Source organism: Eptatretus burgeri, chromosome 3, assembly GCF_056783735.1.
Source record: "Eptatretus burgeri isolate ZD-2024b chromosome 3, Ebu_testis_v1, whole genome shotgun sequence".
Taxonomy (NCBI): Eukaryota; Metazoa; Chordata; class Myxini; order Myxiniformes; family Myxinidae; genus Eptatretus; species Eptatretus burgeri.
The window spans coordinates 40,796,292-40,821,568 of NC_140963.1; the positions used below are offsets into that span (position 1 = coordinate 40,796,292).

The 25,277-nt window shown below is 47.4% G+C and overlaps 1 protein-coding gene across 4 annotated transcripts in view; it reads left to right on the forward strand.

The window, feature by feature from the left end:
* Positions 1–228: 228 nt before the first annotated feature.
* Positions 229–25,277, forward strand: part of UBE2T (ubiquitin conjugating enzyme E2 T) — an 80,340-nt gene continuing 55,291 nt past the window's right edge. For 2 of the 4 annotated variants that reach the window (XM_085873058.1, XM_085873061.1), the window contains exons 1-2: positions 229–334; positions 2,218–2,361. In XM_085873058.1, coding sequence (XP_085729184.1) covers positions 2,250–2,361 — 112 coding nt within the window. In that variant the 5' untranslated portion in view covers positions 229–334; positions 2,218–2,249. Of the gene's footprint in view, positions 335–2,193; positions 2,362–25,277 lie in introns of those variants that run through there. The other 2 variants (XM_085873059.1, XM_085873060.1) reach the window with 2 other exon arrangements.

A 25,277-nucleotide genomic window follows, 5' to 3' on the forward strand; every position in this document is an offset into this window, starting at 1 on the left:
TTAATCATGTCCAAAAATGTTGAATTTTATACGGTGTGGAGTGCACGGAGAAATTTGAGGTGTATACAAGCAGTAAATACTAGTTTGGCTGGCTGTTGTTATTCATTTTTTTCCGTCTCATTATTTAACAAATGTCCGTTTAAACATGCTTTGAACTATGAGATTACATCATCTTGTGTTAAAGTTTGCAACGCAAATTGATCAAGCAACGTTACTCAAATAAATATATCCGTGTTTGTAAATGCTGTGCACTGATTGGTCAGTTCGAACGATATGTATGTGATCGGATCTTGACTGGCCTTGAGTTGGTGGAATTTCGTTGCTCTGCTTCATGGTAATAGAATTGGGTGTTAAAATATCGAAGCCACGACAAAGCTTGATAGATTGTTTCCTGTCATGTTGTGCACAGTCGTTGGTTCTGACCAACGACTCTGCCGTAGTCTGCTGTCCATTTTTGACCATAATGTTGTACAAAAGTCCGTTTATGAGACGGTGCTGCATCATGAAGCACGCCGTCCTTTGTGCCAGATGCTGTCCCGTCAGCATCGAAATTTGAAGTCCCACCATTGTGTGGTTTCATGAGTTGAGGCTTCTCGTTCGGTTTGGCTAGCTACTGTTTTGGTTTTGTCCATACTGTCTTTTTCAGCGAGCAAACACTTATTTTCTTATAAATTTTCTGATTGAAGTGTAATCCTTACGACGTTGTACTCAGGGTTACGAGGGTTCACCTCTTCTCTCTCCACCTCCTCACCTCACCTCGTCTGTCTCCACCTCCTCACCTCATCCCCATCCCCCTAAACCCCCTGGCCAGAGTAATGTTCCACTACCTCTTCTTGGTCAAATTATACCACTGAGTCTTTAATGTCTACAAGCAAGTACTCGCAGATGAGACGGCCGGCTTTGCATCTTGTATGAATCTCATTCTCTTTGATGGGATCTATTTCCCTCGAGTAATGAAGGCAAAATTAACAATTCGGAGGTGAGCATGTTGCACCTCCCCTACCCCGCCCACCTCTCTCACTCCCCCCCCCGTCCCCCCTTTCTAAAGCTGTGGATAAGTTGGAATTCATTCATTCATTCATTCATTCATCCAGCGTACCACGACGTGATGCAGCCACAACTATGATTCTCCTCCAAACCACTCTGTCAAGTGCTGCTCTTCTTGCTGCTTCGAGCGACAGGCTTGTGGGTTCAAGTAGTCACCTGATTGTGTCATTCCAACACGTGTGGTGGTGCCCCCATGGGCACTTCTATTCTGGTCATGCGGGGGTGAGAAGGGAGGTTGATGCATATCTCTCTCAGGGTGTCAACAAAGATGTCCATACCATCGCAGCTACACTCGATCGATCAAGTTGGCTCGGTCACGATGCTCAATTTGCCATTTCACTTGAGCATTGGTGATGGTGTCAAGCTATCGGATACGAAAGATCCGCCGCGCAGTTTTAATCGAATGCATTAGCACAGGCATTAGTTGTGGCTATGCGAGTCCAACTTTTGGAACCGTGGGAGAAGAGTTGGGAAATGCATGTTTTATACTGTCTTAGCTATAGACTTTCCACATGGTGGATTGTGATGTCATTGTCGACTGATCAATAGCAGACAGTCTCCTGAATTCTGCGACTGAGCTACCCGAGGACGATGCGAGAGCCAAGGTACTCAAACGCTGCGACTGTGTTGACCGCAAAACTTCGACCAAGGTACTTGATGTTGATTGAGTGAGGAGATCACCTCGACCCGAGCTTTCGTCTTCGTCCAGCTGACTTGAAGCCCTCGTGTGAATGAGTGGTGGTCGAAATTCTGGAGTGCACAAGTATAAGTTAGGATTGAATGACAAAAATAAGGAAAGGTTAAAAAATAAATAAATAACCATTCTGTATCGCAGTGCGTTCGACATCACACTTCAGTGCATCAAATATTTGTCATCCTTTAGGTCTGGTCCACAACTAAACTTCTGCATCATCGGGGGATAATGTATTTTCATATCTCACGTTTTGGTTTTAAACCCACATGGCTTCTAAATGCTAAATATGGAATTGCATGATCTCACTTCTATGTACATTTGGTGGTCTAAATCCTGATTTCCTAAAAAAAAAATTCCCCCTATTTCAGTCATACCCCTTACGAAAAAGATGTGGATGAATGAGTTTGCAGAGTAGTGCACTGAACTCGTTATGTGTTCGTATGATTGACCAGAACAATCGCACCTTGCTTAATCAGGTACCTGGAGCAGGACTACAGGCGGTTTAAGGATGATGCAGCGCACAGCACGGCTCCAGAGAGAGGTTCGCATGCTCGACACGGAGCCTCCACCTGGCATCAGTTGCTGTCCCCATGGAGACGATCAATTTGAGCTACGTGCACGTACGTTATCTTTTTTTCCTCTTTCCACCAAACATCTAGCTTTGCTTAAGAGAAGTTTTATCACTTTCTATATTATATAGCCAAGGCTCATGGGTATGGGATTTCTACTGATACAAATGAGCACTGGGGAAGCAGTGGATATTTGTCGGGATAACAAACATGACCTGTAAGCAAATGTGAGATATGGAAAGAGGTTCGTGAGGGGGAGGGGAAATGGTGGAGGGAGGAACATTATTAAAGAGACACAGGGAGGCGATTTGACGTTTGGGAAAAGAGACGGACAAAAGAATACACGTTAACAAGAAGCCTGCACTTTGAAAAGTTGACAACTAATGCCAATGAGTTTACCTGAGGGCTCGAGAGGGGTAAATGGCTGAAAGGGCAGGGCGGCAAGGATAGCAAGATTGGATGATGGCAGAGATTGGAAAACCATCAAGCAGTCCACAGTGAGAAAGCAGTTGATCATGTTTGACAGTCCATTGATAGGTGATGCCAGTGATTTTCGCAGCCTTTGCCTTCATGGCTTCCAGTATCGAGGTTGGATGTACAGTAAGAGCACTGGCTCACAAGAGAAAACTATACTCAACTGGACTTTGAACAAATGCATTATGGGTCATGGGAAGTTAAGTAGAACGAAAGAAGCACTTGGCCTGGTGCAAAATTCCCATTCTGCTCTTGGCTTTAATGGACACATTGGAGATGTGGTCTGCATTGGAGAGGTCCTAAATTCATTGTGCTCTCTTTATTTGTACTTGGGAGTATTATGTGCCAATTTCAATTAACGATGGATCTGAGTTATCTCCGTGCCACCTGTTAAAGTTCCACCCACTATTTTCACCCTGTCGAGCCGTTAGCGGCGGTGGCTAAAAAACTTGCACAATCCTAACAATGCTGAATTGTATTATAACATTGTCATTATGCATCGTTATCGGCTCATAGTATTTTGGCCTCCCGAGAAAAGGGGAGGCTATTGTGGTGTTGGTGGTCAGGTTTTTCTAATCATTTTAATGGAAAATAGTATACATTCTGTATCATTTCACTTCCGTGAGTGCACTATTCAAAGGACTTGAAGGTATCCAGATGCGAATGGTGGTGTTTTTAAGGTGCTCGTAATTCGATCCCGGCTTCGTTAATTGCTTGCATTGATCCAGACAGTCAAAAATTGGTTATTTGCAAAAATCAGACCTCTGGTAGCTTGTACATGTTGCTGCGTTTGACTCTGGGGAGTAACTGCTGAAATCTCTGTTCAACTTCTTCCTGATATCTTTGTCCTGTGTTCCTTTCACACTTCTTTCTAAAAATTTTTTTCCCACAATTCTCTTTATCCATTCTGATTGTTGCTTTTGCTTCTCTTTCATCTTGGTTATTCCCTATTTCTCTCTCTCTCTCTCTCTCTCTCTCTCTCTCTCTCTCTCTCTCTCTCTCTCTCTCTCTCTCTCTCTCTCTCTCTCTCTCTCTCTCTCTCTCTCTCTCTCTCTCTCTCTCTCTCTCTCTCTCTCTCTGAAATTTTTCTGTAAGTCTCACTTGGCTGTGCCTGGAAGGGTTTGAGGGTAGTGTAGTGGCTGAAACCCAAATCCTATCCAGGGTTCCCCCTGATGACTCCATCTTTGCTTTTTACTTCTTCAGGTTCCTTCTTGGTCTTCCGTTTGATTACAACTGACGGAGAATTAATTTTTTAATTTTTTTACTTTTTATTTGTTACACTTTTTAGCTCGCCTGTTTGAAGAACAGAGAGCTATAGCGATACCCCCGGCGTGAGTGTCAGCCGCAGCGTCAGCGTGAGCGTGAAAATGTTAAAGTTTTTGGTGCAAGTTATTTTTTTCCTTTCTAATGTTTTTATCTACCACACTATTTTTTATTAGCCCGATATATATCGGGGAATATTATGTGATACCGGTCGTCTGTCCGCACTCTAACTCCCAACGTTTTCAACTTTCACGTTTCATATTTGGTACATAGATACAGACTGTGGAGACGGTGTGTCGCGACATACATTCGTCATCTAAAGTGGTTGCCATGGCAACCAGGATGCTGTTTTCCATGTAGTAGCACAATTCTGTATATACCTTCTTGTTCGGGCGTATATTGTGCTCACTTGCGCTCTTGTTACTGATTACAATATACAAATACAGTCAACCCCCGCTTCATCGCGGTTCACCTATCGCGCCCCCCGGTTCATCGCGGGTTTTCCCTTGGAACGTAACTAATTTTTTTCTGCGGATTCCCCCGGTACATCGTGGTAATAATATATAAAATATAAATTATGACGCGTGGTGCTCGACCAGTCACACAACGCACGAGACAAAGTTTCGCTTGTGAACTTCGAATATTTTCTATTTTTTTTTCTTTTTCTCCAAGCCCCACGATGCCACCCAAACGCCCTGCACTTTCTAAGGCTTCTGGCAAGGAACCGAAGCGCCAGAGGAAGGTCCTGGGACGCTCCAGGGGAAGGTTAAGGTAAAGGTGCTCGATATATGCTTCCGGAAGGAAAAAGGTTTGCCGCCCTTGGACGAGCACTGCTCATACCCAGCACCTCAAAACAGACCAGACCAGACTAGTCAATCTCCGGCACCTCAAACCCAATCACTGCCAAACCGACCAGACCAGACTAGTCGATCACAGGCACCTCAAACCCAATCACTCCCAAACCGACCAGACCAGACCAGACGAGTCGATTTTTTTTTGGGGGGGGGGGGGAGGCGTCCATTCATCGCGGATTTTCACTTAGCGCAGGGAGGTTTGGAATGTAACCCCAACGAGAAACGGGGGATTACTGTACATATTGTTGCGGTTTTCGCGCCCGCCGGCGTGCGACGGCCACGTAACTCGAATCGCGGCACGTCGCCCACCGGACGGACAATCCAGTCGTGACCCTCTCGGACTAACGCCGGGAACCAGTCACGGGTGGACCTTTCGGTCTCACCGCGATCGAGCCAATCAGCCCCCGCGTGGGATAGGGTTGCTCGCCAAATTCGAACTACCTAAGTACCCACGCGGAGGGTAGACCGGGCGATCGCACCTCGCCGCAGGTCGACTTCGGACACGGGCCACTTAAGCGACCCGTTCCGTACTATCAGAATAACCGAGCGGTGTTATCGTCGACCTCGACGGTTCGATTAATTATCGGGCGTACTCAGCCCACTACCAACCCTTTACGTGAAGCAAGATGGGGGTTCAATGGGGAAAAAGACGAAGCGAAGCGGGAGAACAGTTCAACAATAAAGCACATTTATTCTCGGCACACGGGAAGCACACAAATACAATTCCACCAAATGCACAAAAAAAGAAAAACACAATTCCATTTACACAAAAGCAAACATAAAAGTGAAAACACAGTGCAGAGCTAATTCCGACTACCGAGCACACGGCAACACTTATACAATTCTACTTCACAGGACGGCGCCGACAACACATACCCAAAACCAAGGAAAAGAAATACCCTCAAGAATGAGGTAGGCCTGGGGCGAGACCAGGTCGGGCCTACCCGTCTGGTGATGAGACGCGGAGCGGCGATGGCCGCAACCCGCGGGCCTCGTGGACAGTGCCTGGCAGGGGGGTGGGAACGGGGCCCCCTTGGTCGCACTATCTCAGCGCGGGGGGAAACAGGAGGGGGTTGCTGATGCTCGGGGTATAGAGGATCTTTATTATGTGCGCGACGAGCGTCTCCACCTCGGCCAGGTCGCGCTGCCGGCCTCCCAGGGGTGCAGCTCCCTGCACGACGCGAGCACCCCCTCGTCCGCCCTCGCCGCCTCTCCACAGCTCGTCCCCTCCGTTCCGACTTCAACGCACACGACGAGCAGCTCCACCGCCCGCGAAGTCTTGACTCTCTGTTCCGACTCCTTCGCCTCGTTCCGACCTTTACTACTCGTTTGTGACTCCGACTCCCGTTCTGCTGACTCTCTCGTTCCCGTTCTGCCGACTCCCTCGTTCCGACTTTTACGACTCGTTCCGACCTTTACTACTGGTTCTCGTTCTGCTGACTCCCTCGTTCCGACTTTTACGACTCGTTTGACTGACGAACACCGTCCTTTTATCCCCCCGTAACTTCGCCTTTGACCCCTCCCTTTGACCTTTCAACTCGCTCCCCATTGGCCCGACAAAAAGTGGGCGTGAAGGCTTTTTGATCCACAAATTTGCATATATCGATCGCCCTGGGGCGGGGCCAATTCGCCCCTCGCTCACCGATTGGACGGCAAAAAGTGGGCGTGTGTCGTTTTGGATCCGTTTTTGAAGCAGAAAATCCGTGATTTTGTACACGCTGTTCAACGTGCGCCCTACACGAGTCCAGCATCGGTGCCCATGAGTGGCGCGAGACGACGGCGATGCGATGGTGGCGAGTTGTGACGGTAAAGGTCGTGGCGGTTGTGGTGAAGCGGTGGTTGTGGTCGGTGGTTGATGTTGTGGTTGTGATGGTGGCGATTGGTCCAAAATAAAGATAGTAAAAGAAAAACGGCTATCCTGAAGAGTCGCAGCACGTATAAATGACATGTATTCCCACTAGACAACGGGTTTGGGCCTAACTACACATGCACTTACCGAGATACCTCACCTAAGGGACCTGAATGGTGGTTTGCGAATCTGGTAACCACAACACTACCCCCTTCCCTTTTACAGACTCGTCCCGAGTCGTCAAATTTTCGTGTGCCATCATGTGTAGTTTTCCCCTAGTACATTTTACCTACGGATCCCTGAGTGCGACATTCATGGTATTCGTGTCCCCAAAATAAATAACCTGAGGGCTGCGTAACTATCTAAACAAACTCACTCACACGGACGACTTAAATAAAATTGCCGGCGCTAGACAGACATGCCGGGGGCGCACTCATATTTACAGTACATCTTAACCTTAACTTACAAATTTTACACTAAACCATGGCCCAGGATCACTGAACTCTGCAAAAGAAAAGCAGTTAGCAGGGAGCCAGGCTGCCCGCATGCAGTCTCTGGCTCAAACAATGCAGGTGACAGGGAACGTGGCTGGCTGCTCACACGCAGTCCAAGGCCTTCCCTTTTGAACTGAACTCAGTGAACCACAACGGTGCTTGGGCTGCTGGCGCAGTCTCCGTGCCAGCTCAAGTGGCACACGCCATGAGCACAACGAATGGATGCATGAACGGTTTGAACTGAATGCAGTGAACCACAACGGTGCATGGGCTGCACAACGCAGTCCCCGTGCCAGCTCAAGTGGCACACGCAATGAGCACAACGAATGGATGGATGAATGGATGGACGCAAACACGGTGCACGGGCCGCCACTGCAGGCCCGTGTTGTAGCTGCCAACAGGGCAGTTCTCGCAGCTTGCAAACTGTTGCCTTGATCCTGGCGCACATGGAAATGAACAGGGGGGGGCAAAGCAAAATTGAACGGGGCTGGTGAACGTGGGCAGTGGGCATGGCATGGCAAAGGTGAGCAGGCAAACACAGCCCGCAGAAGAAGGCCGCTGCAGGCAAACACACAGCCGGCAGACGAACTGGCCGGCACAGGCCTCGAAGAATATCAGCCAGCAGATGAACTGGCCGGCACAGGCCTTGCAGCACACAGCTGCCGATGAAGTTGGCCGGCCTCCGCCTTGAAGCAAAACACGGCCAGCCGATGAAATTGGCCAGCCTTTGCCGTTCAATGGAGGTTGGTGGAGGGAGTGCGGTGGTGCTGGCCACTTGAAGGCGGGCTCGGACCTACCTACCTGTCTCCCTCCCAACCTATCGCCTTTGCCTGTCACTGTACATACCCACTCCCTTAATTTGTCAAACCCCAATTTAGCCCCAACTTATTTTTTTGTTGTTTTTTATTTTTACTCCCCCACTATAAATCGTCCCCTAACCCCCTTTATCGTCCTTGTTCGGCTAACCTATCCTGTCACCTAGCCTACTCCCAACCCCTACGTTCCCTTCCCGGAGGGGAACAAGGGAGAGCTAACGTCCTGTGCAGAGGCCCAACGAAGCCTCAGAATGGCCTCCCCAGAGTTCGGCGATCTTAACACCAAGTGGGTCCAGCGGCCCACAACGACAGCGAGGGGATGGATGGTGCGGAGGGGTGCATCTCCTAATCTATCCTAACCATTTAACTGTTAAACTACCCCGGGGCTTTCAACAAGCGCCTCTCGCTTAAACTATTGGTTCTAACAACCCAGATTCCCGTCGCCTGTGTTGGTGTCCTTACAATTTCGGGCCTCGCCCCCCAATTTTCTCTCCGTGCCCTCACACGGTCTCCTGGCTGGGACACGTGGCTCCCTTTGGCAGGCACGACCCTCTGCCGATTCTCCCGCTATGGCACCCCCGGGCACTACACTGCCTCCGCGCCTACCAGCTCCCTAACACCGGGGAGTGCCCCCCATGGCACCTCCCCTGAAACGCACACGTGGCAGGCCGGCCTCCCGGGCCCCTTTCCGAGGGTCACCCGTGCCCACTGCACTGCCCACGCGGCTAATGGCGCCCCGGGCCCCCGCACCAAGCAGGCGCACCCGTGCCCACCACTCTATCCCGGCCCCCCATGGGCCCATGGCCTACCGCGGCCGACTAGCCTGGTGCCCGGGGTACCCACTCAGCGATACTCACCTTTCGCAGCCACGCTCCCAAGCCCGTCAACAGGGCTCCTGCACCCCTCCAAATGGGTCTCGAGCCTACTTTCCCACCAACAACAAAACAACCTCCATTTTTCAATTTGATTAACCCAGCTAACTCACTTTACTCTGACCCCGGGGTCCCTTGGGCGGGAGTCACTCCTCCCCCCAATCACTCATCGCACCATGCATTCCCCATTCACTCCACACACACAGACCCGCTGGCCTCACTCACTCATCATGTACTCACCTCTCAACTCTTCAACACACACACCGCTGAACTCTGCCATCCTTCTATCTGCCTCCCCTAACTAACTCGTGCTCCCACGTCGTCCCTTAAACTACAGCACGTTCCTTTTAACACTACGTAGCTAAGCTACGTCCCCTCTACACATTCATAAGTCTGTCTCTGTCTCAAATAATCCCTTTTATTTCCCATTTTCCCATCCTAAATCTGGCTACAATCCCTCTAACTAATCCATTCCACGGACTCCATGAGGACTTACCCCTGCCCCATGAAGTCGGTCTAGCGAAGCTAACCCTTCCCCCTAACTAGTTTTCATCCTGTGCCCAGGTAAGGGGGTCTTTCACCCCTTGCCCAGGAATCCTGTACACCCGAAAGTGAGGCTTGCTGTTTTCCCTTTTTTTTTTCTCTTTACATGCGCAGCACCTGCGCGGCAACTCAGAGCTCGCGCACTTTACACCTGCCCGTGACGTCATGCAGCTGCACGTGTTCCTCGTCCCTCCTTGGACGGGACCATCCGGCAGAGATACCCCCTCCTGCCGGATTCCAACCCCACGTGCAGCCATGACGTCACCGTGCGCATAAAAAAAAAAACACAAGCCACACGTCTCGAGGGGTTCCCCACGCGAACACATGTGCTTTGCCCGTTGGAGCTTAACACACACGATCGCGTGGAGAACCCGTCCGGTCCAAATCCATTTACCTGCCTAACTTTGTCCGTCCGCGGGATCGGCAAATCCACCGCGTGCGTTTCCGGACCGGGACTTCACTCTCGCAAGCGAGCACGTGGCGGTCTCGTGCGTTGCACAGCACGAACCGCGTGCTCACTGCTGGAGTGAACCCGGCCCGGTCCTCGAAACAGCTACAGCCGCTACCCGGCTTTCTCTCCTCTGTCGCCGTCTCCGTCTCCATTCCACACACGCATACCTGCGTGTCCCGACGCACACAGTCCACACCATCACATTCACACGGGGAGACGCGGCTGCGTGCTCCCGCATGCCAACCGACATCTCCCTCTCATACCGCTCTCTCACACACACGGTCTCCCTGGCACACAGCGACCTTGCACACGGCCGTTCACTCACGCGTGCCTCACTACTCACACAAACCATACTACTCACACGTGGTGCTCCATTCACTCGCGCGGGGGCACTCACCCGCGGTGCCTCGCCCACACACGCGAGGGCACTCAACCGCTGTGCCTCATCCACACACCGTGCCTCACTCATACACGCGGGGGCACTCACCCGCGGTACCTCACTCATACACACGGCGACACTCACACACGCGGTCTCTTCCACACAACGTCCCTCACTCATACACGCGGGGGCACTCAACCGCGGTGCCTCATCCACACACCGTGCCTCACTCATACTGGCCGTTTCACTCACACACACGGCCTCTTCCACACACGGTTCCTCATCCACACACGGTGCCTCATCCAAACACGGCGTGCTGGGAAGCACGCACTCCAGCACCATCGCCACCACACCACTCACACACGGGGTCGCTTCCACACACGGGGACGCACTCACGCCTTGCACCACACACACAGGGACAACCACACTGGGGATTCGTGTCCCCACAAGGGTCTCCGGGGCCTCTATACCCCCCAAGCTCTCCAAGCACCTGTCCACAGCACTCGTCCCCTCAACCTCGCAAAGCACGACCGAACTCACCTGGTCGTGACTGCGCCTCCAAGGGCAGACTCCCTCCCCTCGTTCCTGGAGGAGGCCATCCAGCTGCTCACACCGGGTCCCTACACGCTCCGCGAGCCTCACCCCCATTGTCCTCCACTACCTCCGTGTGTGCGTGCGCGTCACTTACCCCGTCTTCATCGTGTAGTCTTCCCTCTATCGTTCCCATCTCCCGTGTCTCTGCCAACTCTTCACCCCTTTACCTCCCTTGTCTCAACTATTATTTCTGTTGTCGTCACCTCGTGTCTGCGTCTCACACGTTTTGGTCTCCCCATTTAATTTTTCCCTTTCGGTCATCGTCACGACCCTCGCCCAACACGTTCCACGAATTATTTTTTCACCCGCCTCCACCGCGGGCCTGTCAGCCGTTGCACCCCCACCCAGCTCGTTTGCTCCCACACGTGGAGTCGCCATTTTTATCTCCCTGGTCACGGCCTTCATGCCCGCCTGCAGGCATCGGCCCATGTTCTGCGTCTCACCCCGTAGCTCTTTCATTTCTTTTTTCATTTGCTTGCCCATTCCGTTTATTTGCTGTGTATTCGCATCCATCGTCGTTTTCACTTCATTTGTATTTGTATCCATCTTTTCATCCATTTTTTGTGTATTCGCATCCATCTTTTCGTTCATGCCTTTCATTTCGTTTTTATTTCATTTGTATTTGTATCCATCGTCGTTTTCACTTCATTCATTTGTTTGTTCATTGCCGCCAGCATGGCGCATGGCTGGGCCATGTTGGATGCACTCAGCTGAGCCGTTTCGGCAAGGGTTGGGGAAGGGTCTTGGTGGAGAGGGGGGAGGTGTCATACACCGCGGCCGCTGCCGCACCCACCTCGGGCCTTGGGTTCAGTTGGGCGAGTCCGTGTTCCTGCACAATCAACATTTCCTGCTCGGGGATTCCATCCTGGACCATGGACTCTACATTATTACACATATACATTTCTAATACCCCCGGCTCCCGCTCGCCTTGAGACGCCATCTTGCTTCTCGTGAAGGGTTAATTTGCTCGCTCGTAATTTGAGGGAATCGGGGGGTCGCTTCTCTCACCCCTGGACCGATTCCCGTGAATTTCGCTGGAGACAGGAGAGCCTGTTGTCCCGCTCTCCAATACCAGTGCCGCGAGGAGGGCGATGAATTTGCATCCCACTCCTGACACCAGTGTTGCGGTTTTCGCGCCCGCCGGCGTGCGACGGCCACGTAACTCGAATCGCGGCACGTCGCCCACCGGACGGACAATCCAGTCGTGACCCTCTCGGACTAACGCCGGGAACCAGTCACGGGTGGACCTTTCGGTCTCACCGCGATCGAGCCAATCAGCCCCGCGTGGGATAGGTTGCTCGCCAAATTCGGAACTACCTAAGTACCCACGCGGAGGGTAGACCGGGCGATCGCACCTCGCCGCAGGTCGACTTCGGACACGGGCCACTTAAGCGACCCGTTCCGTACTATCAGAATAACCGAGCGGTGTTATCGTCGACCTCGACGGTTCGATTAATTATCGGGCGTACTCAGTCCACTACCAACCCTTTACGTGAAGCAAGATGGGGGTTCAATGGGGAAAAAGACGAAGCGAAGCGGGAGAACAGTTCAACAATAAAGCACATTTATTCTCGGCACACGGGAAGCACACAAATACAATTCCACCAAATGCACACAAAAAAAGAAAACACAATTCCATTTACACAAAAAGCAAACATAAAAGTGAAAACACAGTGCAGAGCTAATTCCGACTACCGAGCACACGGCAACACTTATACAATTCTACTTCACAGACGGCGCCGACAACACATACCCAAAACCAAGGAAAAGAAATACCTCAAGAATGAGGTAGGCCTGGGGCCGAGACCAGGTCGGGCCTACCCGTCTGGTGATGAGACGCGGAGCGGCGATGGCCCCGCAACCCGCGGGCCTCGTGGACAGTGCCTGGCAGGGGGGTGGGAACGGGGCCCCCTTGGTCGCACTATCTCAGCGCGGGGAGAAACAGGAGGGGGTTGCTGATGCTCGGGGTATAGAGGATCTTTATTATGTGCGCGACGAGCGTCTCCACCTCGGCCAGGTCGCGCTGCCGGCCTCCCAGGGGTGCAGCTCCCTGCACGACGCGAGCACCCCTCGTCCGCCCTCGCCGCCTCTCCACAGCTCGTCCCCTCCGTTCCGACTTCAACGCACACGACGAGCAGCTCCACCGCCCGCGAAGTCTTGACTCTCTGTTCCGACTCCTTCGCCTCGTTCCGACCTTTACTACTCGTTTGTGACTCCGACTCCCGTTCTGCTGACTCTCTCGTTCCCGTTCTGCCGACTCCCTCGTTCCGACTTTTACGACTCGTTCCGACCTTTACTACTGGTTCTCGTTCTGCTGACTCCCTCGTTCCGACTTTTACGACTCGTTTGACTGACGAACACCGTCCTTTTATCCCCCCGTAACTTCGCCTTTGACCCCCTCCCTTTGACCTTTCAACTCGCTCCCCATTGGCCCGACAAAAAGTGGGCGTGAAGGCTTTTTGATCCACAAATTTGCATATATCGATCGCCCTGGGGGCGGGGCCAATTCGCCCCTCGCTCACCGATTGGACGGCAAAAAGTGGGCGTGTGTCGTTTTGGATCCGTTTTTGAAGCAGAAAATCCGTGATTTTGTACACGCTGTTCAACGTGCGCCCTACACGAGTCCAGCATCGGTGCCCATGAGTGGCGCGAGACGACGGCGATGCGATGGTGGCGAGTTGTGACGGTAAAGGTCGTGGCGGTTGTGGTGAAGCGGTGGTTGTGGTCGGTGGTTGATGTTGTGGTTGTGATGGTGGCGATTGGTCCAAAATAAAGATAGTAAAAGAAAAACGGCTATCCTGAAGAGTCGCAGCACGTATAAATGACATGTATTCCCACTAGACAACGGGTTTGGGCCTAACTACACATGCACTTACCGAGATACCTCACCTAAGGGACCTGAATGGTGGTTTGCGAATCTGGTAACCACAACAATATATTGCTTTAAAATTATTTGGATCAGACTTCACTGCAATGCTTTTAAAAAAAATATTAATTATTAGACTCGTCTTTTTAAAACGATAAATGTATAAACAGGCGAGCATTGGGTGGCTTTGACACAAACTCTGGTTTGAGGTTAGCGAGTAAGTATAGGATTTTATTTTTTGTACATGTGACCAAGGCTTGTGGAAAAGCTGTATGGCAGAAAGGAAGGTTGCAGGATGGAAAGGGGGAAACACCAACAGGAGAGTAAAAGGGAGGGAGGAGGAGAAGGATATATGGGGTGAACAGGCTGCAAACAAAATGAATGAAAAACATCAAGAGGAAGGGGAAGATGGGGATGAAACAGAAAAGTAACAAAACGACTAACAAGTGAAAAGAGGTCAGGGAAAGAGGTAAAATCACAATAACCTGGAAAGGGGGAGTGCTTGGGAATGGGGTCATTTGGGGTAGAAGAAATCATGAGTATGGATGGGAGATTACCTGAGGTAGTGGTAAACAGCTGCATACAAGCCTTGGAGGGAACAATTGGATTGAACAGACTGGGGATGTTGGTTCCACGTATGACAGATAAGACGAGGTGAACAGTGAGTCTGGAATTTTTGGTGTTTAACAAGACGAGGGTTACTGGCAGACCATGTGCATCCTGAATAAACCAGGGAGGCACAAAGCCAAAAGAAGGCAGAGGGTACTGGACCAAAATGGAGCTGATAGAATGCAGAGAAGCCACCAATCTGTCTGCAATGTGAGAATCACAGGCCAAGACACTCGGCTTCATCCCAATGATTTTGACGGCCTTCCTTTTCATTGCATCAAAAAGGGCAAGGTGTGAGGCAGGGGCGTTAGCCCAAAGGGGAGAGAAGTATTCCTTCAGGCTGCGAATGAAGGCCTTGTAGGTTGTCAAAATTTCAGACTGGACAAGGAAAGACCTTGCACGATGAAAGATGCCCAGTATGCCGTTGTCCTTGGAAGCCAACTTGGGAATATTGTCTGTCAAAGAAAGATCATGACTGATTGTGATGCCCAAAAGTATGAGTGACTTGACCTCCTTTAAGTGTATTGTTTAGGAAGTAGATGGGAGGGTTTGCAAAAAGGTCCTTTTGGTGAAACAGGATGAGCGTGTGGCATTTGCCGGGGTTGAAAGATATTCCAAGTGTTTACCAACTCCTGATTCTATCAAGGTCTGCAGAGAGGGAAGAGGCTGCTGCCTACCTATGTGAAGGATGGGGGATGTTATGACAGAGGATGGAGTCGTCAGCAAAGAAAAGAGGATTTTGCAGGAAGTCAGAGGGATCGTTGATGAAGACTAGGATGAAGGAATTTGATTAGAACACTGCATTGGGGCACTCCAGCCTTGATGGGGAGAGGAGATGAGAGCATCAATTTGAGAGCCACACATTGTCTAGGACAGTAGAGGATGTCAGTAAGTCATGAGTGGAGTTGGCTGGCCTTGGATGCCGTAAGCAGAGAGAGAGAGAGAGAGAGTTTGGAGATCGAGGTGGGCTGCCAGACTGAGATGCTCACGATGTGTCCAGAAAGACGTTCCCTGATCTTATGTCTGCCATTCCATCCGTTGTTGAGAGAGTAAAAGCAGCATGTACAAGGTAGGATGACCGGGTTTGAAACTGAACCGATGATCTGAGATCAGTCCATTTGAGAAAAGGAATAATTTGATGTCAACTGCAAGGATAGATGTAAAGTTTGGTTGGGGGAGCCTGGAGCGCTGTTATCGGGAAACCATGATGTGAAGATTACCTGGGGGAGGGCACTGATGTAGGGAGTTTGTCACTCGTCCCACACACAGTACAAAAAACTAGTCCCACACACAGTGCATTATGGAATTGGGATCTTTTACAACATAATTATCTTGCCAAAACGAAGTTTTTCCAAGATATGTTCGTCAGCTTGTATGGTTGTATTTATTTATTTATTTATTTATTTATTTATTTTTTGTTTGTCTGTAATCACATATAAAAAAATTCTGCAGAGCAAGGTTATCATTGGAAATTTTTGTAACTTCGCATATCAGAGGCCTATAGAGGACCCTTTCAGTGCACAAAATTTTGAAGGTCAAGGTCAAAGGTCAAGGTCACTTTGTTGCAAATCAGGGGAGTCGACGAAACCCTTATTTTTTGAGTAATTTTGATCGGATCGTCTTCAAACTTCATGGGAATATAGTTCATGGTCTGGCGCTCAGCTGATTAATTTTTGGTGGCGATTGGCCTTGACCTTCATATGTTTTTTTAATTTTATTTTATTTTATTTTATTTTTTTATCTGTAATCACGTATAAATCACTCTGCAGAGCGCAGTTATCATTGGAAATTTTTGTAACTTCGCATATCGGAGGCCTATAGAGGTCCCTTTCAGCGCATAAAATTTTGAAGGTCAAGGTCACTTTGTCGCAAATCAGAGGAGTCGACGAAACCCTTATTTTTTTTGAGTAATTTTGATCGGATCGTCTTCAAACTTCATGGGAATATAGTTCATGGTCTGGCGCTCAGCTGATTAATTTTTGGTGGTGATTGGCCTTGACCTTCATGGTTAGCGCCTGAGGTCAAACATATTTGACCCCAAGGTCAAATTTTCAAGTTTTAGGAACCATATCGTGTCGTAGCTCAAATTGAACACCTCTGAGTGCTTTCTAGATATGTCAAGCTTGAGACATTATGACGTCATTTGGTGACGTTATGAGGCAAACGCATATTTTTCATGGTTACTCTGTAGAACGATTCTCATCGGAATCTCTCGTCGGCAGATATTCCTCAAGGAGTCGCTCCTGGTGGATAGCAGCTCTGTTCACCTCAGTGTGACCTTAAAGAAGTCACACGTGGTCACCTTTTGGCAAGATACGGGTCACCCTGCGGGTGCCATTGTTTTTATTTATATATTATTGCATACTTTAGCAGGAACTATTACTGTTCAATACAAGATTATGATAGTTGAGGAATGGATTTGTGAGGAATAAAATAGAAAAACTGTGCGTGCGTGTGCTTGATTGGTGTGTTCCACAAAACAATATCACGAGATGATCACGACATTTGTATTGTAGTAATTTTTTTGTCATCTATCAGGATATAACCATGAGATGGCCTTCAGAAATGAAAGACTGTTGGGGTGGGGAGAGTGGGTATTCACAATCTCAGAAGGATTGGGGTTTCGGTGGAAGATCGGGGGAAATGTGTAGAAACGATGTCTGCTCTCTCCCAAGATTTTGCAAGCCGTTAAACTTTGTGTTGTTTGAGGTGAAAGGAGAATAAATGGGAGGGCTGTTGCCAATGGCTTCAGCTGCTGCGTACCACGGGGGTTCTTGCTGCTTCAATCGCATCCCAGTGTGTATGCACATCCCAAAGGCTTTCAAGGACGTTTGTGCTCACTGGCTCACCGTGGCAATATTTGTTTCCGAATCGTTTTACTTCCACTAGTGGACTATTATGGGGATATTAAAGCAGCCAGAATCTAATTTCAGTGTTTTTTTTTTGGGTGCTCATACTATGGTGTTAATTGTTATTGCTACGACTCTTGTGTCAGTATTGTTGTCCAAAATGCAGGCGATGCGATGTTTCTTAACTTTTCTTTCCATGACCTGCTGCGCTGCAGGTGGTTTAAAAATGATGTTGATCTCTTTTTGTTTCATACTGCTTTCTCATTGAATTCATAAAAGTTACATGTTGTGATTATTTATTTGGCTGCAATCATTTTCTGGGAGCACAGCTGTGCTGCTGATGCAATGCCGGTTACCAGCACGCTGGTACTCCTTTTGTCGACCTTGGAAGGATGACGGGCTGAGTCAACCATACCTTCTGTTAATTCAATGGCCTGACGCACAGGGGCTTGAACGCAACACCCTAGGATCTTAAGCCAAGCACCTTAACTGTTAGGCCAACACCAGGCCTTTGTGATTAATAATGATAGTTGATGCGATATATATCCCCAAAGGAACGTGTCTACGTTGCATGACATGAGAATATCTCGCACTCTAACTATCTCTCTCCGAAAGGACCATCTGGCAAACCCTCCTGTCTACTTTCTTGACAATCCTCTTGGGGAAGTTCTGTCATTGAAACTCCTGAGTCTCACTAACAGCCATGATCGTTATTGGCAAACCACAATTCAAAATTGGCCTCCAAAGTCAGCCACTGACTGGGCATCCTCTGTTGTACAAAGTCCTTTCATGGCACATCTGAACTCATATCCACCTTCAAGGTCTTCATCTGCAGCTTGATGGAGTTCTATTCTCCCCTCTGGGCTGGCTCCCCTGCCTCACATCTTGCTCAGCTTGACACTGTGGATACGAGGCCTTTGGAATTTCCTGTGATGAAGCTGAGTCTATGGGCCTATCAATTCACCATTGCAGACAGGTCAGTGGGCTCTCTGTCTTCCACCGACTCATTTCTGGTCATTCACCCTCTGCTCTTTCCATGCTTTGTCCACACCTCCAGGTGTCGGCAGGGCTCACAAGGTCCACCATCAACCCACTTCTGGTGAAACTACCTAATTCCACAATCGCTGCTCACCTCCACACATTTATTCCTCTTTCTACCTGTCTGTGGAATCTACTTCCACATACTCCTCAACCTCATTCTTCTCTCCACTTTTTCAAGATGGCTGTTCATCACCATCTCAGATCATCCCCAATCCTAAACCATGATCTTTTCTACCCTTGTTAACCCCACCCAAATCCCTCCTTCAAATTTTCCAGTTTTCCCTCCTTTGAGTTTCCTTCTGTATCCATTTGTCCACCCCATGTATGTGTGTTTTGCATCCTGTCGTTGTCTGTTATGTCCTGATCCGTTCACTGTATGACCTCTTCTACGAGCCTTGACTATGTATTAAAAAAAAAAGTTTGTGAGGGCTGGCAGGATGGCCCAGAGCAATACACACTCACTTTTTGAGCTGTGTCACCTGAGTTTGAATCTCGACCCAAGTATAAACTGTGATCCTGGTGTTTCGCAGACAGTGGTTCATCAATGTGTGCACCGTCCCTCGAATGGACATTTAATTGGACATTTTATCTGCCAGCATTAGTTGGTGGACATTAAAGATTCCATCATATCCTTCATGAAGAATAGGCGAGCTATCACCAGCACCCTGAACAAATTACGAATACCTGCTTGGTCAAACATCATGCCAGGCCAGCCAGTTCGTTAAATATTTGGGCCAAAAACGCTCTCCAGCCAACTCCACAAGATGGGAATCATTGTAGCGGGTAAAGACTCCTCATCGTATGCAGGACAATGACGATGGAAGGGGAAATCATGGCTGAAAGAGTGATGTAAGAAATAAATGAAAGGTGGATGAGTGAGGAGGGAAAAAACCCATTAACCCGCAAGAAAATGGGTGGGTTGAGGATGGTTAATGAGGGAAGTAAAGTTGATAAGCGGGGATGACCCGAGGGTTTGCAAGCTGTCCTGGAATAAAACAAAGTTTTGATGGAGGAAGAAGTGAGAAGCAGGATGGGGCAAAGACATTTAGAAATGACCGCAAAGGGATATGAAGCATTTTTAATTGTGACACGAAGTTTGAAAATATGAGAGGCAGAGATATATATATATATATATATATATATATATATATATATATATATATATATATATATATATATATATATATATATATATATATATATATATTATGAGCTTGAAATAATGAGTATCTTCCATTTTGTTGTTTACTTTCTTCCAAACTAGCAGACATAACCTTCCGCTTCACTCATGGGAATATTAAGAGGGGAGGGAGGGGTGCGGTGCGGGAGCTACGAATGGTGGGGGGGGGGGAGAGTAAGGAAAGGGGCGGAGTGGGTAAAGCGCCGCATCACCAAATGTCACTATACACTCCTGGAAGTGGGGAAGGTAAGCGTGAGGGGAAGGGAAGGTGGCGTGAGGGGAGGCGAAGGGAAGGGTGATGAAACGCCCAAACAGCAACATTTTCTTTTTCACCGTCGGGTTCTATATAAACCAGGCGGGAGCATTAAGAACCTGGCAAAGAGAACGTCGACCTGGCAAAAGCCTGCCTGCATGCATGCATGCTCGCTCGGACATGCATCAACCTTTGCACCCCTCCGGTCAGCTCCTTCCTAATGTGATTCGTACCTGCTCCCCGAAGGGAAACAGTTTTAAATTCAAAACTAAACTGTCAGTCCTTGACAGTGCCCTTAACATCGGGAGAGGGGTGGGGAAACGGGGACAGGGGTGGGAGGAAGAGGAGAGGGATCGGGTGGAGAGGCAGATGGGGAGAAAGGGGAGGGGAGAGTGCGGAGGGGGAGGGGTTCCGGCAGATGTGACGCCCAGTTTATCGTCCATCTGAGAGACGGCACACACATTGATGAATCACTGCATATTAAACACCGGGATGATGGTTTATAGCTGCGTCGGAATTCAAACCCAGGGTAGACAGCTTAAAGCGAGCGTGCGCACCTCTCGTCTATCCTGCCATGATGTGGCGATTCTTTGCTTCGTAACAACTGAAAACATTTTTTACTCATGATAATCATGTAATTTATTTTGCGTTCCTAACTCCGGTATCGAACTGCAGTATCGCCATCGAAACTTGAAGAGCGCCTGCCGAGTGGCTTAACCAAGCACTCCAATGAGACGGTTGAATAAACTTTTAAAAACAAAACGTTTTATTTCCTCTGCCACCGAAGGTGGAAGGAGGTTAAGTTTTCACCCCTCTCTGTCTCTCTGTCTGTCTTTTTGTTTGTTTGTGTGCCGGATATCTTAAAAAGTTGTAGACGGATCCGGATGAAATTTTGTGGGTCGGTTGGGTCTGTGACAAGGACAAAATGATTAGATTTTGGTGAAGATTCCGATCCGGATCCGACGACGAGAATTTTTCTGTGCCAACATGATGAGTCGTGTAATGAAAGATCGTACTGAAAGGGGAAATGTGGTGTAAAATATAATTGCCCATTTTCAGCGAGCCAGCCACCACCCAATTCACTGCAGAGCAACTCAGGGCCAAACACAGGCTCCTGAACTTTGTTCAAGTTGATTGATATACATTATTCAGTGACTGTGTGAATATTGTAGAGTGCTTGCCAAGTGACTTAAGCATTCCAATGAAATGGTTGATAAGGAACAGCTGGCTTGGCAAGCGATTAGCGATTGCCGATCCGTCATATTGAACACCTCCCGGAGATGCTAAAAATGTCAAATTATATCTGAGTTGGACAAATGAACACTTTTTGAGCAGTCAGAATTCAATTATGGAGCTTAAATTTTGTAATTTGGTTTAGTTTAAGAGATTCTCGAGGTTATGGCATGTGCGGAAATGAAATAAAGCCACAAACGCTGGTGTCTCTTGGCGTTTATAAGCATTGCAATGTATCCAGCGATTCCTAGGTATGCAGATGAGGCATTCGATGATGTGGGTGGGGGGGGGGGAAACAAACTATCATTAAGAAATCAATGTGGCCTGTTCTAAGTCACGGTATACAGGCCAAATAAAAATGGTGAATTAAGACCCTATCAATGGAGAGTGGTGTGCCTGTGGATGCGCATGTCTATGAAGGCCGTTAAGTTTCTTCAAAAGGGGTGTTTTGATTAACCCAAACACCAAATTTTCATTCATGCACTCCCTTGGTGTGCATGTAAAGTTTCAGGCTGCTCGGTTTCATGGTTTTGGAGTTATGGAGGACACACGGATACACACATTTATTATTATAGACAAGCAAAGGTACCTGGTGTTGTCGGTCAACACTGGGTCCATCCTCCCAACCCTCCCTCATATCATGCCTCCTCCCTTCTAATCCCCCCCAGAACTCGCACCTCTTCCCTGCGTCAGCTGGTGATTTGTGTGTTTATCTATTTATAAAAGGAGCCGACTACTTATTTCACCCTTTACTGTAAAGTGTAAAGGGTTCCCGCTGTCTTGCAATAATAAAAATGGCATCATTCGAAAGGTAATCATCAATGTACTTGCTTGAAATAGTTGCAAATCTGATGATCGATTTACTTGGAAAAAAAATTCCTGCGTTTCTGTTTGTTTTGTTTGTCACTTTCCGAAGAAGAAGAAGAAGAAGAAAAAGTAGAAAGCATACACAGTATAGTACCGTACCATGCTGTTAAAAGTATATGTTCGCTCTGAGTTTCTTCCCCTCGACGATTCCAAGGAGGGTGGGTCTTCACTCCCTCTTCCTCGGTGGTGTCTCTGGGCGATGTATTTCACCAAAAAATTGCAGGGAATAATCAAATGATCATTTCTTTATGATATTTTGCCAATCTCATCGATGGCTGAGTTTCCTGAGTTCTTATAGGAGCCAAGTTTCTGTCGTGCTTTATTCTAAAGGGTTTCTACTGTCGTAGGATAATAAAAATGATTCCGTTCGAAAGATGATAATTAATTTATTTAAACAGACTCTCCAATTTTGAAAAAGAAGGTGCTCATGGTTTCTTCATGCAGCAGTTCGAGCGGAAACTTTTATTATTCTACTAAAGCAGAAATCCTTTGGATTAGAAGGACACTGAAGTAGCACACAAAATTATCAATAGTCATATTTATCAAAGCAATAACAGTACATAGAAGAAGCACACAAACTGCGACAACTACGTATTATAAAATATCCCTTTTCATTTGTTTCATTTTTATTTTTACATTGCCAGTGATGATCACAGATAAATATGCAATATTATGTTTGCCAAGTACAATGCGTTTTTTCATGCCACCCATCAGCGAAGTGATGGGAGGTTCGCCTTGTTAGAAATTTACTTAAAGCTTTCAAAGAAAATGACAAACGAGCATCGCTCCAAGCTCCTAATGAAATTAAGTAACATCCTAAATTAAAGCAAGATCACACAAAAAGGTGCAAAGGAACAAACATTGAAAGATATCCTCTCAAAGATGAGCAACAGTCATTACAAAATATTTAAGCAAAATGACAAATAAAGCACCAGGAAAGGAAAGGGAATGCTGAAATTGGTGTTCCAAAGTACTGGATCGAGAGATTGCAGTCACCAATTTGTTTATCCTCAGAATTGTTGATAAATGTCCGTGCCAAGCACAATAACGGCTGAAGCATTTCCAATGATTCCAACGGAAGGAGGCGACATTCCCTCTTGGGTATTGCACCCATATCATAATAACTTTTTATTATTTTAATAAGATTTAAAAATTAATACACCACAAAAGCCCACCAAAACGATGATGCCACATTGGCATGACAATGCACGACCTGGTTTGACACTTTTGAAGAATATGGCCAACGTCGCTTTCAGAAAAAAACGAGTTAACAAGTCAAAAAACATCTTATAAAAATGAAAAAAACATGTCGGGATGGAATCGCCAAACAACAACCAAATAAGGTAGGAATGACACCATAATGCTTTTACAGATTCCCATTGTGATGTATTTTGACATTTTCCCATCTCATTCCCACAGCAAATAAAATACAGGACACAATTACACCAACTCTCACTACAAATCTACAACTACCTCTCACAGGGACATGTTCATACAATTGTTACTGTTGCCACCTATAACAAAGTTGTCAAAAGATGTGATGGCAACCCGTAAAAGGATTGTAGTGTTGTATTGTGGTGTCATTCCTTCCTACTTTGTTTCGTTGTTTTTTGGTGATTCCATTCCTCCGTGGTTTTTTTTCATTTTTATAAAATGTTTTTTTCTGACTTGTTTCAATTGTGGTGTTTTTATTACCCTCGCTAGAGGAGAGGGTATTGCATTTGGGTCCATTTGTTTATTTGTCTGTTTGTCTGTCTGTCTGTCTTTGTCTGCACAGAAGGTGAGTGTGTATTAATTACATTTGACCCCTCAGAACCTTTAAGACCCCTAAACTCTCTAGAGCCTTTAGACCCATAACACCCTTTAAGACCCTATAAGACCCTTTAGAACCCTAACGCCCTTGAAGACCCTTCAAATCCTTCAGACCTTATAAGATCCTTTCAAACTCTCGGACCACCAAGACCCTTTAGAACTCTAAAACCCTTTAAGACCCTTCGACTCCTCTCTACCCTCTAGAGTCTAGAGTTTTTTAGACCTTCACACCTTTCAGACCTTTTAATACCCTGGAGACCTCTTTGACCTTTAAACCCTTTTGAGACGTTTTAAGACCCTTTTGTCTGCTTCAAGCAATTCCGACCTGACAGACCTTAAATTACATCCTTTGGACACTTTAGACCATTTTCCCTATAGATTACATCCTTTGGATAGATTTTCCCTATAGATTTCCCTAAATTACATCCTTTGGACACTAGACCATTTCTGACCTTTATACCTTTACAACTTTTCACCATTTGACCTTTACAACTTTTCAGACCTTTGACCTTTACACATTTACAACTCTCACCATTTCGACCTTTTATTTGGTGCATCCTTCCATTTATTTGCCCCTCAAAATACACCACACAAAACAAGTCCTTGTGAGGGGCTGCAGTCTCTGCCTTCTATTTCTTATTTTTGGCTTCCGCCAACCTTCCTCTATGTTTTATCAAAACCCAGGAACCTAACCCCCTTATTCCCAAAGGAAATTGGTTTTGAATATCGCAGCATTTTCCAGGAAATTAACCCCTGTGATATTTAACGGTTTACTGTATTACAATGGATTGAAACTTAAGAAAAAATTATGAAAATTTAACTCTGGAATAACTAGGTCTTTCTATTTATTTTATTTTCCTTTCAACTTAATGGATTAAAAACGTATTCCCTGTTGTTCCCAGAAGATATCAAGGAGTGCTTTTCTAGGTCAGGTATTATTCCACTTTTGGTGTCTGTAATGAGACAAAAAGTGCAAAAAAGGTCAAAATCCATGATGTACAGGGTTTGAACCTGGTTTCCACCATCATAAGCCATAGGTTCAGATGGGAACACTATATTTAGCAAATATTCATTTTAAAGGGGATGAAAGGAGTTGGCATCCATCAGGAGGAGGAAGTTCTTTCTTCGGAAATGCCCCGCTGAGTGCGGTGAGAAAAGAGGCGTAATTGTTGACGTCGCTTTTACCCAGAGTATCCCGGGAAGTGCAGCACTTCCCCCAAGCTCAGAGGCTGTGTGTTAATTGTCTCGTTAAGTATGTCCATATGTGTGAGTGGTAGCTCCATTAAGAGCCTTAGACATATTTCAAAAAAAAAAAGGAAAAAATGGATTGTTCAGGGATGTATTCATCTTGTCTAACCCATGCATCCTCTCTTCCCTTACCCCTCCCCCCCTCCCCACACCCCTTATTTGTCCAAGTCTCCCTCTATTTTATCCTTCAACCCTGCTGTTGGTGCCCCACCCCCACCCCTTCTTTATCTAGTACTGTCGGACCCCGCTATTCGTGAGGGATACGTTCCTGAAAAATGCCGTGAATATCGGGGTTCGCGAATATCGGATCATTGTTTAATTATTGTTATTATTGTTTTTTGTGGTTTTTTGGTATAGGCTCATGGAAGAGCGATTACACAGAACAAATCAGGACATAACATAAGAAAGGGAAACACCAACA